The sequence below is a fragment of the Colias croceus genome, chromosome 27 (genome assembly GCF_905220415.1).
Source record: "Colias croceus chromosome 27, ilColCroc2.1".
In the NCBI taxonomy this organism is placed as follows: Eukaryota; Metazoa; Arthropoda; class Insecta; order Lepidoptera; family Pieridae; genus Colias; species Colias croceus.
This window is the reverse complement of record NC_059563.1, coordinates 460,617-479,372: the sequence shown is the minus strand read 5'-3', so window position 1 is coordinate 479,372 and position 18,756 is coordinate 460,617. Positions and strand designations below refer to the sequence as shown.

General features: G+C 32.0%; 1 protein-coding gene across 1 annotated transcript in view; it reads left to right on the top strand.

Moving 5' to 3' along the window:
• LOC123703811 (protein stum) overlaps positions 1-16,944 on the top strand; it is a 28,743-nt gene extending 11,799 nt beyond the window's left edge. The window contains exons 2-10 of the mRNA XM_045651970.1: positions 3,956-4,086; positions 4,423-6,685; positions 9,658-9,943; positions 10,321-10,547; positions 10,971-11,097; positions 14,936-15,062; positions 15,371-15,451; positions 15,847-15,960; positions 16,337-16,944. Coding sequence (XP_045507926.1) covers positions 3,956-4,086; positions 4,423-6,685; positions 9,658-9,943; positions 10,321-10,547; positions 10,971-11,097; positions 14,936-15,062; positions 15,371-15,451; positions 15,847-15,960; positions 16,337-16,425 — 3,445 coding nt within the window. The 3' untranslated portion in view covers positions 16,426-16,944. The remainder of the gene's footprint in view (positions 1-3,955; positions 4,087-4,422; positions 6,686-9,657; positions 9,944-10,320; positions 10,548-10,970; positions 11,098-14,935; positions 15,063-15,370; positions 15,452-15,846; positions 15,961-16,336) is intronic.
• Positions 16,945-18,756: the final 1,812 nt, after the last annotated feature.

The window sequence follows — 18,756 nt, the reverse complement described above, 5'->3', positions numbered from 1 at the left end:
CCCTACGTGCTAACAAACAATGCGTTTTCGCAACTTTTTGATTTGCATGCTTGCAGTGTAAGAGCTAGTGAAGATTTTGTCTTAAGTTTATCAAGTTTATGCTTACAATTGACATTAAAGAAAAATATGTCATTGTGAATATATTTTCACAACATTCTTTAGGTAATTGATAATATTTTTCACTTGAAATTTCAAGCTATATATTATTGAATGTTAGTATTTACTTACATTACCTATTTAGGTAAATACTTCGAAATATGCTTTAAGCACTTAGCTTACTAAAAGTGTTCACTTATAGTTATTAAACAATTAGCCAGTACAATTGTACATAATTATAATAATATTATGAGAGCAAGTAAATCCCTACATACAGTATACTGTTTGGTTTTTTAAAACAGATGAATAGTATTCATGATTATATATTACTAATATAATAGTTTATTTTATCAATGTGGCTACAAAACATGGTATAGAAAATAAAGAATAGATAATAGAAATTAAATTAAAATAATCAAAGTTTTGTAACCAGCTCTTACACTATAACGAACGAATATAATAACTTAAGATTGCACACATATTGTTAATGCAGGCAGTGGGTTATGAGTTATTGTGAAACCTTTATTCGCACTTCCTCTTATGTTTTGTAAGATGGGATTTGATATATTCATCCCATATTCCCTATCCATTATAAATGCTGGTCAATTTAAATTAGGTTTCGTACTGTGGAAGTTTTTTAATCAATGTTTATAAATATCACATGATCAATAAAATTAGGTCTAGTTACCTTAAAAACACTATTTTTGTTTAATAAAAACACCTATGCTATATAATAAACTAGCTTTCCGCCCGCGGCTTCGCCCGCTTTGTATAAAACCTAATAAATGTACTAAAACCTTCCTCTTGAATCACTCTATCTATTAAAAAAACTGCATCGCAATCCGTTGCGTAGTTTTAAAGATTTAAGCTTACAAAGGGACATAGAGACAGAAAAAGCGAATAGATTGTTATAAAAGATGCGAAAATTTGTCTTTTCAAGTATTCAAGGCATATTTTTTGTATTAAGGCTTATTTTTGTGATAAAATAAATACATTTAAATATAGCTCTAGATAGGTACCTACTTTCAAAAGCCCTTTTGGTCTTCTAAGCTTTTGGTACATTCGGTAAGAAACAATATTTAACATCTGTGGTTTTAACTTCATGCTTTCTGACCCCACATCCTCTATCGATACATTTAAATGTGGTTGTGGTTTCAATTTGTTATTTTCATACGATTTTCGTTTTCTACGATTTCACTTCATTTACTTTTACTTTTTGATATTGCAATATATTATGCGATAGTAACTATGTGGACCAATTTTTATTGAAAACACATCGACCACATCATTATTATTTATTGTATCTTATATTATTTCTTTAATAATAATCATCAATGTCATTATCTACCTTTGAAGAGCTGGTAAAATATCCTGCAACACAAATGAAGTAGAATTTTATAAACTACTAGCGATCCTCCCCGGCTTCGCCAGTGGTACATGTTTACGTTTTCTCTACATAAGATCCATCCTCGTACTTCAAGAAATATGTATAATAAAAAAAGAATTATCAAAATCGGTTCAGTCGTTTTCGAGTTATGCGCTTACCAACACATTTGGCGATTCATTTTTATATATAAGATAGATAATAATTAATATACTTATTATGAAAAAAACGTTTAAGCTATTTACTAAAGGTTCTAGGAAAATCACAAGCAAAGTCACGGGCTCTAGCTACTTAATACTTTGTATAACCACCGTCGTAAAGATAATGGAAGGCTCTGAAGCTTTCCCTCGATACGCGTGGGCTGTTTGAAACGTTGTAAGGCATAAGCTGAAGCGATTTTATAAAAAATGGTTTTATTTTTTTTTATATGTACATATGATTTCATCGCACCTACACATCTCAATACATATATGTATACCAAATATCCTTACCTATAAAAATAAATAGTCCATTGAAATGTGACATTTTTAGGCCTAACCTTGGGTTTTTTCGAGGACGCAATTTAATTTTTTTGATATATAGATTGAGAGATATATCGTAAAACCATAATAACCGCTATTTTCAAGGGAGGCGACCCCAGAAACTTGGTGATAGCTTCACACTAACCCCCCCTACACATCAAAAAAATAAAATTGCGTCCTCTAAAAAACGCAACCCCAAATGTAACAATGGACTAAATTCCTATGTCATTTATGGTACAGAAAATCCTATACATTAAACATTGCATTATACGACGCTATTTCTTATACCACACACCAAACCCCATTCACGCACTATGAATGCAGTACCTATATGCAATTACAAGGTAATTATTTTAACGACAATTTATGAATAAGTGTAGAAAGATCGAGTTAACAACATACGAATGCACACTTTATGACAGAGAAGTAAACGAACAATTAGATTAGGTACCTTAAAGAATATAGATTTAATATTATGTTTGCATCAGTTTATCCTAATGAAATCTGCTTTTCTTGGATAATCTCTTTATTATAACATGAATCAAAACAGTTTTTCAAATTTGAAAATAATCCCGTAACTTACCTACACTATCCTAGTAATCTATACTAAGTAATATTATAAAGCTGAAGAATTTGTTTGTTTGTTTGGACACTAACGTATCCAAAAAAACAAAATCTCAGGAAGTACTGGGTGGTACTGGTCTGATTTCAAAAATTATTTCGGTGTTAGATAGCCCATTTATCGAGGAAGGCTATAGGCTATAATATATCATCAAGCTAAGACCAACAGGAGCGTAGTTTATATATTATATTTCCTTTAGTTTATTCTACTGAAATCAGCTGTTCACATACATACCGATGTATTTTTAGTATGATTGAACATCTATCTATAGATCAATATCTGTAGTACAACATGAATAAAAAAGTTTTTCAGTTTCTAATATAATAATCCCATGACGCGACCTTGAAATTTTACTCTCAACGCGCCTAAAGAAGTTTCACTTCAATAAACATACACCCCTGCCGGGGAAAAAACAATACATCAAAAACAACCCTCTAAAATTACACCAAAATATTATCAGAGTCATAAATAGTAAAATAAAAACACCCTTGAGCTGGTCGAAGTGGGTTATGATTGCTTGGGGCTGGTGGCCTCAATTTGGTCAACGTCCTTGCAAGATATTGCGACAAATACTAAATATTCGTGTAAATAAGAATAAGGATTTAAGTATTTAACACGCATATCCGCCATTGTTTAAGTGAAATTAATGGAATATAAAATGTCCTGTCGTTGCTTTTTCATAACATGAATAATTATTTCCTATGATGTTTTAATCATTTTTATAATAGAATGAATGTTTAGAATCCAGCTTTTAAATCGTGTCTTCCCGCTTACAAATCTAGTGCCGATAGCACCCCATTTAATTCTCTGTGTCTGCGTAAATGACAGATACTTACCTAGGTACGTAATTTTCCAAGACAACTTCTTACTTCACATAGTATAGTATAGTATTATAATATACAGTAGGTATTTCAAAATAAACATTCAGATAGAGATAGTTTTATTTCGTGGCCCTTTTGAGGCCTTTGAACACTTTATTAACAAAAAAAAAATATTATTGTGTGGAAAAAAGCAGACTTGCAGCACACACATCTTCAAAATCTAGTCGAACAACGTACATGGGTACATGCTTATATTATATTCTATTAAGTGGGTAAAACACTCTATACATATTTTAAAATATAAAAAGAATATGAAAAAAAATTCATTCTAATACCTCGGTATACAATTTTCTATCACACTCGTATAGTGAGATAAAACTCACAAAATACCTGTTCAATATTTATACTATTCACTCAGAATCTGTACTTCATCTATTATCCGCTACGTAAAGTTCCTTCACAAGTCTACAATCTAATGTATTGTCTATTAATACATACACAACATTTACAGAACGGTGCCAACATCAAAGCGGAAAAGAGAGAAATCTTTCGCGATAATAGCTGAGCCTCCCACATCCCGGCCGACCAGCCCTCGCTCCCTCCCTGTTGAGATCAAACCAGAGAGAGTCTCGCCCTTTAAAGGTAATTAATTAGATTTGACTGTGTCCTTAATAAAGAGATAAAAACGAAGGTATAATTAATAGTAGATGGTTCTAGAATCAATATAAAACAAAGAAAAACACAGATTAATGTAATGTGAGTAACAGTAACTTTTTAACTATGGTCAAAAATAAAATTCACAGGAGGTATTTACAATTATACGTACTGAAATTGAAACTGAAATAGTCGCACCTATAATTGACTGCGAACGCTAGTTAATTACCATAAGAATACTTATATAACGCTTCTATCTAAAATAGGTACATCACTACTAAATGAATCAATAACCACTTATAAAGTCCGCTCTTGTTTTCCCAGGTCGAGGCTTTCGTGAAGAAACATCACGGCACAATACGCCAAAAACCTCTGCTGCCAACTCAAGAGCCTGTTCGCCGCCGAGAAGAAGAACGAACTCCTCGTCAAGGACGGAAAAGATGGCGCAGACTGCGACCCTGCTCCCACAACCCTTGCCAAGCCGACCACATTCACCACGAAACTTTTTAAAAGAAAACATGGCAGAAATAAGAGAAATCAGTGAGATAAACAGAGAAAAACACGAAGCAGAAGCCGAGAAAAAGAGAAAAGAAGAGGAGATTGCGATACTTAAAGAAATGGGTCTGGTTGATAAGAAAGGTGAAGTGAAAAGTGTAGTTAATTCTAGAACTAATTCAAGAAGTAATTCACCGAGTAAGATTAATTTAAGATCAAGATCGAACTCACCTTCTGCGATATTAGGCGTTGAAAGTGTAAGAGGAAGTTCAGAATTATTAAATGGTGATAGTACGAAGCCTGTTTACAGATCTAGAGTAAGATCAATATCAAGATCACAACCAGAATCTAAAACGGGTTCTCCAAAGAATTCGAAAATACCCAAACGACAAAACTCTGTTTCACCGTCCAGAAGTAGTACAAGAAAACCAATTAGCAATAATTTAAACAAAAATCAAAGATTTATATCAAACAGTACAAGTAGCATTCATGAAACAATTAGAATTGGTAGTCAAATCCATGATAAAAGAGCGATACAAAGTACTCAGAACTTAAATATTGCCCCAGCTGTTATTAAAGGTAAACCACCAATATCACCAGGAAAAAGTGGACCACCTCCTTCCAATAAATTAATCAACGCCAAACGATTATCTCCTATAGTTGGTACGCCAAGTAAAAGTCCAATCGACGATCCTAAACCTGGCTCGGCTAAAACGCCTACAAAGACTTCTGCTATGCAAAAGAAACCCGTAAAAACAACTGGAAACACTCCTGCGACGTCTAGATTGACTTCTAGACAGACAAGCAGAACTACAAGCAGAGATCAAAGTCCAGATAAACGTATGGCGAACAAAAGTGCAAGTAAACCTAACCTTCCAAAGCCCACAAATAAATCTGCTACTGACAAAGCTGCACTCATTAAAACTGATCCAAAAAAACCTGTCAGTAGAGCAAATAGTGTTAAAAACTTATCAAGGGTTCCTAGTACAAAAAATTTAAATGAAAAGCCGCCTCTAAAGAAAGCTAATAGTAAAAAAGATTTGAGTGAAAAATCCAAATCTACTAACAAAATAAACGTAATCGGCACTAGTAGTAATGGAAAAGCGGCACGTAGTGGTGATAAAATTAAAAAAGAAATTACTAAAAGTAAAGACAGTGTAGACAATGTGAAACACAAAAATGGGGATGAAGTAACAACGCAAGACAATGAAACTCAGTATGATAAAATGACAAATGAAAACGGTGAACTTGTCATTCTCACAAAGAAAAACGTAGTATCTATGACAACAGCTGCTATTACATCTCAGCCTTTAGAAGTAGTGGCTACTGTTACGAACCAATTGCCAGCAGCTCTTGAAAAGGCACGAGAAAAAGGTATGTTTGAAAGACTCAGCTCCAAAGAATCTTTAATTGCAAAAGAAGAGGAAAAAGACACGGCTGAAGTTAAAGAAACCGTCGAATCTAAAATGGAAAAGGAAGAAAAGCGCCCGCCAAGGCATAAGAATTCCGAGAAAACAATATTTTCAGAAGATAATGTTAAATTAAAATTATTGCATCCTCCGTATAACAACCCTCAATTAGAACGAGTCAAACAGAAAATAGAAGAAATTTTAAAGGAGCCGGAAATCTCTACAGAAAATATACTGTCATCTGCTGGTAAAGTAAGGGAAAACAAAGATATTTTACAAAAAGTTGAAGATACAATAAAAACGGACGTAGAAGAATTAAAACATGAAGCTTCTAACAAAATAACAGAAGTGAAAGATCAAGTTACAAAACAAAAAGATGAAACATCTGCAGAAATTCGTTCTGAAGTTACAAAAATTGTTGACAGTATAATAACACCAGTTGAAGAGCCTAAGGATATGCAGAAAGCGAATGTCAAAGAAACGATAGAGCCTCTAGTGAAAGTTGTGAGTGAAAAGAAACAAGAGATAAAGAGTGATATCGAAAAAGTTAACGAAACTTTAGTTAAAGGAGAACCAGATGTGGAAGTGCAAAATTCAAATTTGTCTACACATGCTGATAAAATTACGATACATGTTAAAAAGGCGGATGAGCTTTCTGATAAATCTGCACACAGCAATGGCGGGTACGTAGTTAAGCTTTTTAATCAGTTAAAAGCAAACTTTAGTAAATTTAAAGTCATTGTTAGGGCTAAAAAAAGTAAATGGGGAGGGTACACTAATGGATTCAATATAAGTTATTATACTATCATTTAGCCACCTTGAATTCATTTAACACATTAAAATAAGCTTCTATCATGATAATACCTTAAAATAATGGCAAAAGGCTTTTAGGTACGCTTACTCGAAATTTTTACCCGATTCTTACACAAAAAAAATTATAGGTACTTTCTTTTTTCTAAAAAGTCCTAATTTCTTCTGACTTGAGTGTTACAAAGTCACCACTAGATGGCGCTAAAATAAAACTAAAGCAAAACAAGTTGTTTCACACTTTATATCGATCGCAAAACCTTAGTCCAGTCAAACATTGCGTGTTAAATGTACTCGCCAATATGCTAATACCTTTGACTATATTAAGGGCATTTTTTGTAATCGTAGAAAGTATTCGAGAAGTTTCTAAATGCCCCCGAAAGATGTCGGTAACAGTTCTGCGTTGGCCTAATTCTAATAAAACCACAACAACATTATAGGCTTCAAATATGTAAATAATAAAAATACATAGTTATTTCAAGCAACCAGATCTATAAATATAATCAAAACCTTTTATTGTTTTGTGCAAGATTCCAATATTTCGAAGCCACAGAATAAAGTATATCTTCGATAACACTGCTTGTCTATCTTTAAACATAGAAGACAATATTTCGATTAAAATTAACACTTAAATACTTTAATGTGTTTGTAAGACATGTCCTCGTATTCGGCATTACTCGAAACATTACTAAAACACAATATCATTGTATTTTATAGGTACTTGTTACCTAATGTCGCTTGAAGAACTATATATTTCATATTCGTTCAAGTACAATCACTGACTCACAACTACTACCTAGTCCTTATACTACGTGATTTAACAATTTCATGACAAAAAATGACTCATGATAATCTTTGAGGTCAATTTACTCTAAATTACCCGTATAAGTATACTAATTTCCGATGCGTAAAAATCGACACATTCGGCCAAATAATGCAAGTCACATATTACGAAAACATTCCATGGATTTTATAAGAATAAAACTATATTTAGAATGTATAAGAATAGCAATAGGTCTTCTAGATAACTAAATAAATTATATAATTAATGACTTCAGCAAGTTTCAAACTTGATTAACGACCCTATACTTCGTCAATTTTTTTTTTATGTCATAAACTCTATTAAAACCTAGGTATATATTTATTATCGCGTTTTATTTCTGAATCTTTTACACTAACATAAAATTAAATTGTTACATAAAAAACAGCCTTACGTAAATATTTAATATTTAGCTGACATTGGGCGCCAAACTCCTAAATTACATTAACCTGTCACATTAATTAAATAAGTACATGCCTAACCTAAAAAATACGCGTAACTTAGGGTACAATAGAATTCCTTAACCTTATTATGAAACTATTCGAACGTTAACAGATTGTAAAAATCGCCTGTAGCTCAACCGCGACCCTTAAGAAATTAGTTCATGCTACAGTCCGACCTCGGCCGCTTGCTACAACCGTCGCTTTACAAAATGGCGCGAAACCGTCTTGTGCATTTGACAGATGACAGTTGAATTTATTATCTGCATTTCGCGAAGGGTTTTTGTGGTGTTCCAAAATGATTAACAACAGAACTGTTTATATTTTGCCAAACGAACTGTTGCCTAAGCGTTATGGTGACGATGATGGACAACAAAATATGTAATTTCTTTTGATTTTTTAATACATTATGTTTATATTTTTTGAAAATTTAACAATTAATATTCAAGTATTTAATATTTTACCTCAATTCATATAAACTATATTTAACTGTCGTTATTTACTCTAACTAATATAATTGTTTCTTTAGATTCGTGGGTCAGTCGAGATTGTTAAGGTAACAGTTACCTATGCTGTTGAAATTGCATGTTGTGTTCGCAATGTTGTCTTAATTAAATTAATAAACCATCATAAATAAATATAAACGTCATATTATTTTATGACGGAATAAATAAAACATGCTTGGAATTAGTAAAAGTACTAAAACTAAACAATCAATACTCGAAGAAATAAATATATCGCATGGTTTCCTGCACAATTCATGTCATTCCTATTTTATAAGATCTGATTTGTTCTTCTAAATGTTGTTTAACAACTCTACCACGAGGTTACCTGAAAGTAATTTAAAAAATGACTGAATACGGCAATGTTTGTGATCGTAGTTCGTACTTAGTACCTATGGTAAATAATATAACAACGTGTGATGTTAGTGACGTGATTAGCAATATTTTCAGATAAAATATTGCTAATAATTAAGTATTAATTATTTACAGTTAAATAATTAAGTATTAAGTTTTTAAGCGCTCCTAGTTCTTCACCTTACAGAAAAAATATTTACCTAATCTATGATATATAAAAGAGCTAGATACGTTACCCGCTCTCTATTTTGGCAAGAAAAAACTCAGGTAAGTGCCCGAGTTTCACTTAGTCACGCACCATTCAGCGTCGTGGCTGGACGTTCTTTTTATATTTTAATCGGCAGTTGTTATTACGAAGTACATGAGTGAGACATGTATTATGTCTCGTGCGTGAGAGTGAAAGAGAGAACAACTGTATTGGTGATAATGCGTTAGTAAGTAGGTATGTATTAATTACGCTGTTTTTTAGTGCAATGATGTTGGCGTATGCCGCGTCTACTAGTATAATAGGTCATTGTACCTAATGCTATGCTCTGAAAGCATACGTATATAACATAGCAACGCCAATGCGATGTGTTGTTGCTCTTTTCAAATGCGTTTATTTATTTGTGTTATCAAAAATTACAAATATAAAGTATAACTCCACTCTACATTCATATCAGCAATCGTAAAGCTCTACCAAGAGCACATACAATGACTAACGAGTAACAACCTCTTTATTTCTAAACCAGATTTCCCCAAAGCACAAGCACTACTCCAAAACCACCAGCCAGAGCGCACAGACAACCAAAAGAAGACAAACAGCCAGACAACACCACAGACAATCAAAACGAGACAGAAAAAAAACCAAACATTTGTTCCCGATTGGTCGGAAAATGCAAAGCATGCTGTTCTTGTTGTGCAAAGCAAGATACGGAAGGAGAGAACGAGATAACCGATGGGAAAAAGTTATGGAGTTCCATGAATTGTATGAAGAAGAAGGTTCCTGAAGATGAAGTGGAACGCGCTGCAGGAAAAGTAAGTGAACATAAGTTTATAATTTACCTACGTAATTTGCTAAGGTGTGTTTGCAATGTTTAAGTACAATTATTAGATAATTTCGAATTTTTAAAGTGTGTACAAAGGGCTTAATAAAAATTTATATTAATTAATAGATACATATAATCATGTTATTACATTTAAAATATATAAAAAAGTGGAACTCTGATAAGAAATAGTAAATTTTAGGAAACCTCGTGCCTCTGGGCTGTATCTCTACAATAATTCTATCGATTATTTCGATATGTGCGTTATAGGTGGCCTAATCTTTTAATTTTCTTTAATCATACACTGCATACACAAACCAAAAACATTATTACTTCCCATAAAAATACGTAATTATTATAACCACACAGACAGCGACAATAGAATTCGAAACTGAAACGAAACGCAAGCGCAAGCTACGCGACATTCTCTGCGGGTGTTGTCACAAACGTCGTGTCGCGGACGTGTCGGAGCCGATCCGTCGTATGGACGCGTCGTCGCCGGTCGTGTCGCAGGTTGTAAACGAGACTGGGTGCTGCGGGAAGAAGAAAGAGTTCGAGAGACGAGACAGTATACTGAGCGATCAGGCGCCTCCTACGTGAGTTGTTTTGGAGTGTTTTTTGTATGTTTGTATTGATGTAGGTATGTAATTGTTGGCTGATTTGTTAAAATTGTTTGTGTTTTTTGAATAACTGTATACATTAAAGATATTAAATAGATAGATAAATTCCTTTTATTCCTTTTTTGCCATTTTATCCAGATACATGATATTACGTTCTACGACGTGTGAGTATATAAACTCGAAACTACAAAGTAGCAAAATATTTAACTTTATTCATTCATTCATTCATTCATTATAGTAGGTACTTACACAAAAAATCTACACAATAGATTTTTAAAAAACAACGTAAAATACTATAGTGACCTCACTACATTCAGCAAGAACTGAATTAAGACGTCTAAATTCAGCGAAGCGCCTTATCCCTTATAAAGCAATATCTACCAGACAACATTTCCCCAGATGCTGCAACAACCGCCTCTGCCGCTGGTTCCGTGGTGCGTGCAGGAGATCCACAGAACCACCCTCCAGCAGGAGGACCAGTCTCTTCTCTAAGAATAAGAGTCTGTCACCAACTTTACCGCCAGAGGTTAGTACTGTAGTTAGATATGGTATTGGTGATGTTTAGAAGTGAGGTTTATGGTAATTGAATGATTTTATGATTAGCTTTTTTGGAAAAATATGTAAAAAAAGATAAATCTTTTGCAATTGACGGTAATTACATAATATAACCTAAAAATATGGACAGAAGTAACAATAAACATTTATTTAAAAGATGATTGCATAAAAATCGTGGTGTTACTGTTTACTATATGATTTAAAAAAACTGTATTGGAGGTAGTAAGACGTATCGTATTACTTAAATAATGCAAATAGATACATACATTATATAAAAAAAATAAAACAAAAGTTTTTAAATTAAAATTTTTTTAGGCAGGTTGAGAGTAAAACTTCAATGTCTCGTCATGACAATATCGTCACGTCATGGAGTAAGGCGACGATTTTGGTATGAATCTTGCCAAAAAAGTTTCACTTCTGACACGTGTGCTCAGCACACACGTTCTTTTTTTATTTCTTCTTGTAGAAGAAGAAAGAAAAATCAGCTTTTTAACAACATTCACCTTTTTAAACAACAAAAAATACAAAAAAGGTCCTTCTCATGCACCTTGAGTCCGTTGCGTGTGCCGGGCGACATTTCGAAGCTGGTCACTTCACACGCGACATCGATATTGTAAGGTTTAGGGTCCATGGGAAAACAAATAAGTTTAAAATACTATAAATACCAATTTGGGGTGATATTTTCTTAATATACGGTGATCTAAAGCTTTTTAAAGCTTCATTTTGACACTCCATTGGACTATTCCAAATAAAATCCAATATTAAAACAACTAAAATAACAAATTGATAAAGACGACCAATTTCAGTTATTATTGTTGAGAGTAAAAAAAATACTGGCATAGCCGTGGTAGAGTAAAAATTTAAAATGCCTGATAAATAACTTTTTTTATGTTTAATAGTAAGTTAATACTGTATTTTCAATCAATTTTAATTGCAATTCAGTTGTCGACCTTTAGTAAATTGCTACTGTTTATATATTTATCGCTTGGTAGTGGAACATAGCCTTAACGAGCGTAGAATTTTCGTAATCGTTATAAAATGAAGGGTGTAATTTTCTAGCTTCGTGGGAACTCTGGCGATTTCTTTGTTAGTTTTAATTGTGTTCGAGAAAATCAGTACTTTAATTATGGGTTTATTTACTAACAATATTTACTGGTACTTAATATATTACCTACTAGGTTTCCGCCCGCGGCTTCGCCCGCGCAGTCAAAGAAAAACCCGCATAGTTCCCGTTCCCGTGGGATTTCCGGGATTGCGTCATTTTCCCGGGATAAAAGTAGCCTATGTCCTTTCTCGGGTATCAAAATATCTCCATAACAAATTTCATGAAAATTGGTTCAGTAGTTTAGGCGTGATTGAGTAACAGACAGATGACAGGGTTACTTTCGCATTTATAATATTAGTATGAATGTACTATAATACTCTTTGAAAATCCGCTGTCTCCGGAGAAAAAATGACCCAATATTACTAATTAATAATTCTTATGGTATACAGTAGGTACACAAAATAATGATTAAAATTGGTTTTTTAGTTTTTTACTCTAATCGAAAAAAATAAACAAACATATTTTATGCAAAAAATGAATTTATTTATTTCTTCTTTCTTTATTATGTACCTAGTATAGATTACCGGGATAATGTGTTACCTTTATGTCGATGTAACTCGGACAAAACCAGGGCATAGAGTAAGTACCTATGTAGCAACACAGGTGACCCTCAAATATGAAAATTTTAATACAATAAATGTTTAACACGATAAATATGCTATAATTAGTATTTTCTCGCGTGAAAGGTCTTCATTAATTTGCCTGCGTAAATATTTTATTTAGCTTATAATATTTTAATAAAATATAAAGTAATTCTAGTTTATTAATCCCAAGTATAGGTATTATTTATGGTTTATAACATAGGAATATTTTATTTATAAAAGTTATACTTAGGTTTAAAATCAGCTTGAAACATCAGTGATGAAATTATTTGTTTTTTCGGTTAAATTCGGTATAAAAAAGTTTCGGTAAATGCAATGACTGAATTAAATGCATATATAAAGTACAATTTAATCCACTTTTGACACTCGTTACGATCACTTTCAGTAAATAAATTTTTATCACGTTTAAAAAAAGTACTAAGCACCTAAAAGAGGCCTGTACTCTGGAACATGAAATAAAGAATCTTCAAAACGGTCGAAAGTTGACCTTTTTTGAAATCGGTTTATAATGTGCACCTGCTACAACCTACCTCTAAAGTTAATATTTTAGAAAAGAAAAATTGTGTGCGTGTACTAGTGTACACACGTAAGAAGTGAAACTTCTTTATGACCTTATTTTTCAAAAAATAATTTACTAGAAACTACATATTAAAATTACATTCAAATGTAACGCGTAACGAAAAAATGTTACACTTATTTTTTTTCCAACCCCGTTATAGAAGTTTCACTTCAATAACCTACACTTTTCATTCAAGTATTCAAAAAAACACGAGGTCAACATACAAAACAAATACATATTGATTAGTTATAGATTAAAAGAAATGCTAATCATGCACAAGACAATACATGATATTAACTGATTGTATTTACAATTACGTCAGTTTGTCGAAAGCTTTCCGTGAAAACACATTTAAAGCGTTTTCCAATAATTTACATAGTAATTAATATATTTTAGTATTTAACAGTTTTGTTAGAAAATAACAGTTTCTCTTGTTCAATAGAATCCATAATTTTAGTGTTTGAATTTTATGAGTAACAGTCCTTTTAATATCTTGATGTTTTCTTCTACATAACGGCTAAATTGTATTGAAGAATATATTGCAAAATAAGAATGATTTAAATTTGAAATAATTGCATTCTAAAACATATGAAAATGCTTGACAATTACCGATTGTATTCACACGATTTGAACGGTTGAAATTATTTCAAAATGTCGATAAGCTCAGCGCTAGAAAACAATTCAGTGCCAACATCAAAAATAGCAACACCAAGGATAATTTTGACCGACGTCAGGAGGCGTAATACTAGCTTGTTCGACGAAGGCGATGAATGGGTTCGTTTTTATTTTTAAAGATTTTTTCCCCAGTGTAAAAAAGTCCAAACCTTTTATGTCATAATAACGTCTGAGCAGCTCTTATAATAATTATACAATTGGTGAAAACTGTATCTTAATTTCCATAATATAATTATTTCAATCTGCCTTTTACCTATTCAGTCTTAGTAATATACCTACGTAATAATATTCCATATACTAAAATAAAATAAAAACGCATTGAAGACATTCAACTTTTTCTTTATTTCCAAATTACAATGTCGTAATACGATATTCTTTGCGCAAAACCTATCGATTTTTATTTTTATTTTAGAATATATTTCGAAATACTTCTTTCCTTTTAATACTTTTATTTATACTTGTATGTCCTGTTCCCTTAAAGGAGGCACGTTCCCAGATGTGGGAAGGTATATACCTACAGTGTGGAAATTTTCGATGGACCCTGGAGGGAAAGTACCTACTTAAAATACTAATAATAGCAAATTTTGCTGAAAGGAAACATTCATTTAAGTTCGTTCGATTCCCGGTTGATGTAAGTGCATTTTCAAAAATCTTTGAATGCAGTTCTATATTTTCTTCTTAAAAATAAAGGAAAGTTTCCTTTCAGCAAAATTTGCTATCTCCAGTATTTCAAGTACTTTCCCTCCAGGGCCAATCGAAAATTTCCACACAGTATAGACTGATGATGATGATTATTTATACTTGTTTTATTTCTAACAACTACCTATTCCTTTTAAAACTTCTAAATTCTAGAACATTCTAATTCCAGGACACTAGAACAAAACTAGACGCTTCGCTGGTGGAACACACAAGTGTGATGCGTGGCGCCATCCCTGTCTTACCCCCGGTGCTCGCGTATTTCTGTCTCGTTTGCAACGTTTGTGTTCCAGGATTGGGTAAGGAGAATCAAGGAATAAAATATAGATAGAGATATCTGTTTAGTTCATTGTTAACACTTAAATAATATCTATTTTATAGTGACTATAAAAAAAGCTAAACTTTGTAAGAATATATGGATATTTAAATCTCTCGTTTTACTCAAACTGACTGATCAAATCTGGATAAAGTTTAGCACAGATATACAAAGAAAATAATTGAATTTAAATCATCGAATGTTTGTCATTGCATATATAAATAATTATATTCACACCAAAAAATGCCACAAATCTCCCTTTTGCGTTATAGTTACGGCCTTTTCTTTCAGGTACACTTTTCAGTGGAATGTTCTGCTTATGTTTCGGAATCCCGCGGTTCGGAGTTCACGACGGAGCCAAACATAGAATTGGTTAGTTGCAGAAATAATTGAACAATAACTAGTTTATAGTCATTTCATTTAGATTACTACGATGTTTTTTATGTAGTTTTAAATTGTGCTTTAAAACTTTTGCAATAAAACTGTCGTTTGACTTATTATACGAAGGTGTACGTACTCTATAACATGTATATAACAATTATTTTTACAAGTAGGTATATTAGGTACTTACACCACTATCATAACAACGTAAAACTATCTCGGTAAAATACTCTACTCATTATCTTTCTTTTGTACCAAAAGTCATAAAAAAAATATAGACAATAGTGAATAGACAATATATAGAGCACCAATTTCGACTTTTGGTCACAAAACCATTGCTTGTATAAAACCTTATTCATATATTTATCTCATATTCTATTTCACAGGTTCGTTCGTAATAAACCTGGTGGTAGCTTGCAGCCAGCTGTTCACGGTGTTGTTCTGTCTCGTGGGGTGGGGCTGGTCCGTGTGGTGGGGGGTCATCATGGTGAAGATTGCGCGTGAGTATGGGATAGAAAGGGAAAAGAAAGATACATTTATTATGACACACTTTATTAAGAAATATATACATATATAAATACTAAATATAAATAAACTAGCTGTGCTCCGCGGTTTTACCCGCAATGCTTCGCTCCTGTTGGTCTTAGCGTGATGATATATAGCCTAGAGCATTCCCCAATAAATGGGCTATCTAACACCGAAGAATTATTCAAATCGGACCTGTAGTTCCTGAGATTAGCGCGTTCAAAGAAATCTTCAGCTTAAGTTTTAGGTGAAAAAGTAGGTATACCTACATTTTTGCGTATCAAAGAATGTTGAGTGAGAAATGGGGCGTGTTAGAAAAAATGTTATTTAATTCTTTTTCACATTTACCAGGTAAATACAAAAAACTGAAAGCCGAAGAAGCAGCCGCAGAAGCCGAAGCCGCGCCCCCAGTTACCGCCAACAACCACACTAGAGCTTAACCGATTTTGATAAAACTTTGACCTCAGTGATCAATCAATTTTGTGATCTTTTGTATTATGCCCATTGGACGACTATAAATATATGAATTATATATGAGGAATTGTGTAAGCATGTTCTTAGAATATGCATTGTAAATAAAAACCTTATCAGGTTAACTATTAAACGACTTATCAAAATGATAAAGTTACATCGGTAAATGCGACGCTTTTAGGGATTTATTTTCCTAAATAACGATGAACGACCATAAAGAATTATCTATTTGTCAACCAATTGGCTACCTAGGTATAATTATAACTTTGCAAATTTAATGGATTTACATCGATGTATTTCTAGTTATATATTATTATTATTAAAATAAAAAACAAGAATAACTTTTTATGAGTTTGTAAATGTCTACTGCTGATATAATATAAGTAATAATGCTTGCATAATTAACGATTAAAGAAATTAATCGTAACTTATATAATTAAGTTACATAAATGTAAAAACACGAAGTTAAACTTAAAATCGAGTAAGGTTTCAATAATTTGCCTTGAGAGAGTTTTTAAGCCAAAGTGGCTAAAGTATGACATAGGTACTTAATTATGAATGTACTTATTACTTCCTAATACCTACTTCCTCAAATATCTCGAATTTAATCAAGTTCTAACTTAAAACAATATAACGATAAGCCTCTTTATAGCTTAGTAGGTATTTCAAGTTCTCAAAAATGAACTTGTAAGGGCTGATTTTACAATCCTTGGTTAAAACTTATTCATCGAATAACGTATTAAACTACCATTTCAAAAATGTATTCTAATTGTCCGTATTTGACAGTTTACATGTGACATTTTAATATGTTCGTGTAATACTTTATTAGACGAATACATTTTTTTTTAACCAAGAATTGAAAAATAGGCCCTAAGATAAATAACAAATATATACCGAATATACGTACTTTCTAGTATTACTTAATAAAATAAACTTACACGAATCTCTATGTACAGTATTTTACAAAATATACATAGGATTAAGTTTTGAATCGATTGATACAATTAAAATTCACGATAAATTCTGCTGGTCAGAAATTGTACCTAACATTTTTATGCTTTCATACATGTTCATTTATTACTGGGTATTAAGAATTTTATAAAATAATGGCAATACTTAATCCATTTGTTAAGGTTATTAATTAATATTAAATGATAAGGAAATCTTAAGAATGAGGATACGATAAAATAATATGGATAAAATTTTCGGCCCCAAAATTAAAACATTAGATTTCTTATTAAAAATTTCCAAAATTCTAAAAGTAATATTTAGATGTAGAGTAGTGCTACTTGTAAAGAATTTTGTAAATGACCAATTAATTAACTTCTAATTAAAAAGCAATTTTATACTATTTCCAAGCATTGCATTAGAATGAAATTATGCTTCCATTGTCTCAAATCAGCGGATAAAAAAGTATTTTTGAACGTGTCCGCCAAAAAATTGGAGGGAAAATTGTATTATTTGTTTTAGGGTTATTTTACATCTGAAGTATGCTATTGTAATCATATTGTAATTTAAATTATGACTTTAAATAAAAAAATGTATTGTTGATTGTATTTTGTTTAATTAAAAAAACATGATTATAGTTATATTTTCTCCTAAATTACGGTTGTATTGTCATACCTTTTATAGATTGTTAACGTTATTAATAAATTTTAATGTTATTATTTAATAATATACTCGATTAATGTATACTGACGAATGCTTGTACAGCGAAATAAATACAATTTTACACTTGCCTTGTTTATTATTCCTAGCCTTATCGTCGTATAATAATCCTCCGATATTAAGTTTCTAACTCTATTTGAATAATTATTCGCTCGCTAGTCGCTACACATTCACCACGCATGTGTAGCGACTAGCGAGGGAAGTGTTTGTAAATAACCAATAGTATCGCTTCAAACGCTTCGAACTGGAAACTAAATGAAGCGATATGATTGGTTATTTACAAACACATTTCTCGCACTTGGTGGAAAAGCACCCTTAGCGGCCCCTCGACATGTGGCTAATTAGCTACATTTTACTTTGGTTGTCTCTTTTTGCTCAGGCATTTTAAATCATGCCATCTCACTTTGACATTTTATCGTGTGTGTGTTAGTGTACAGTGTTTAATGATTGAATGTTGTTGTTCTGCACCTTTTTAATTAAGTATAATATAATTGTGTATGACTTAAAATTTAACCAAAGAATTTTTTTTAACAAAAAATTAATAACCGCCTTAAAATTGGCAAAACTAAATTAATTTTAATGGAATCACAAGACAGATACTATACAATTTCAAATAATTATCAATATTGGTT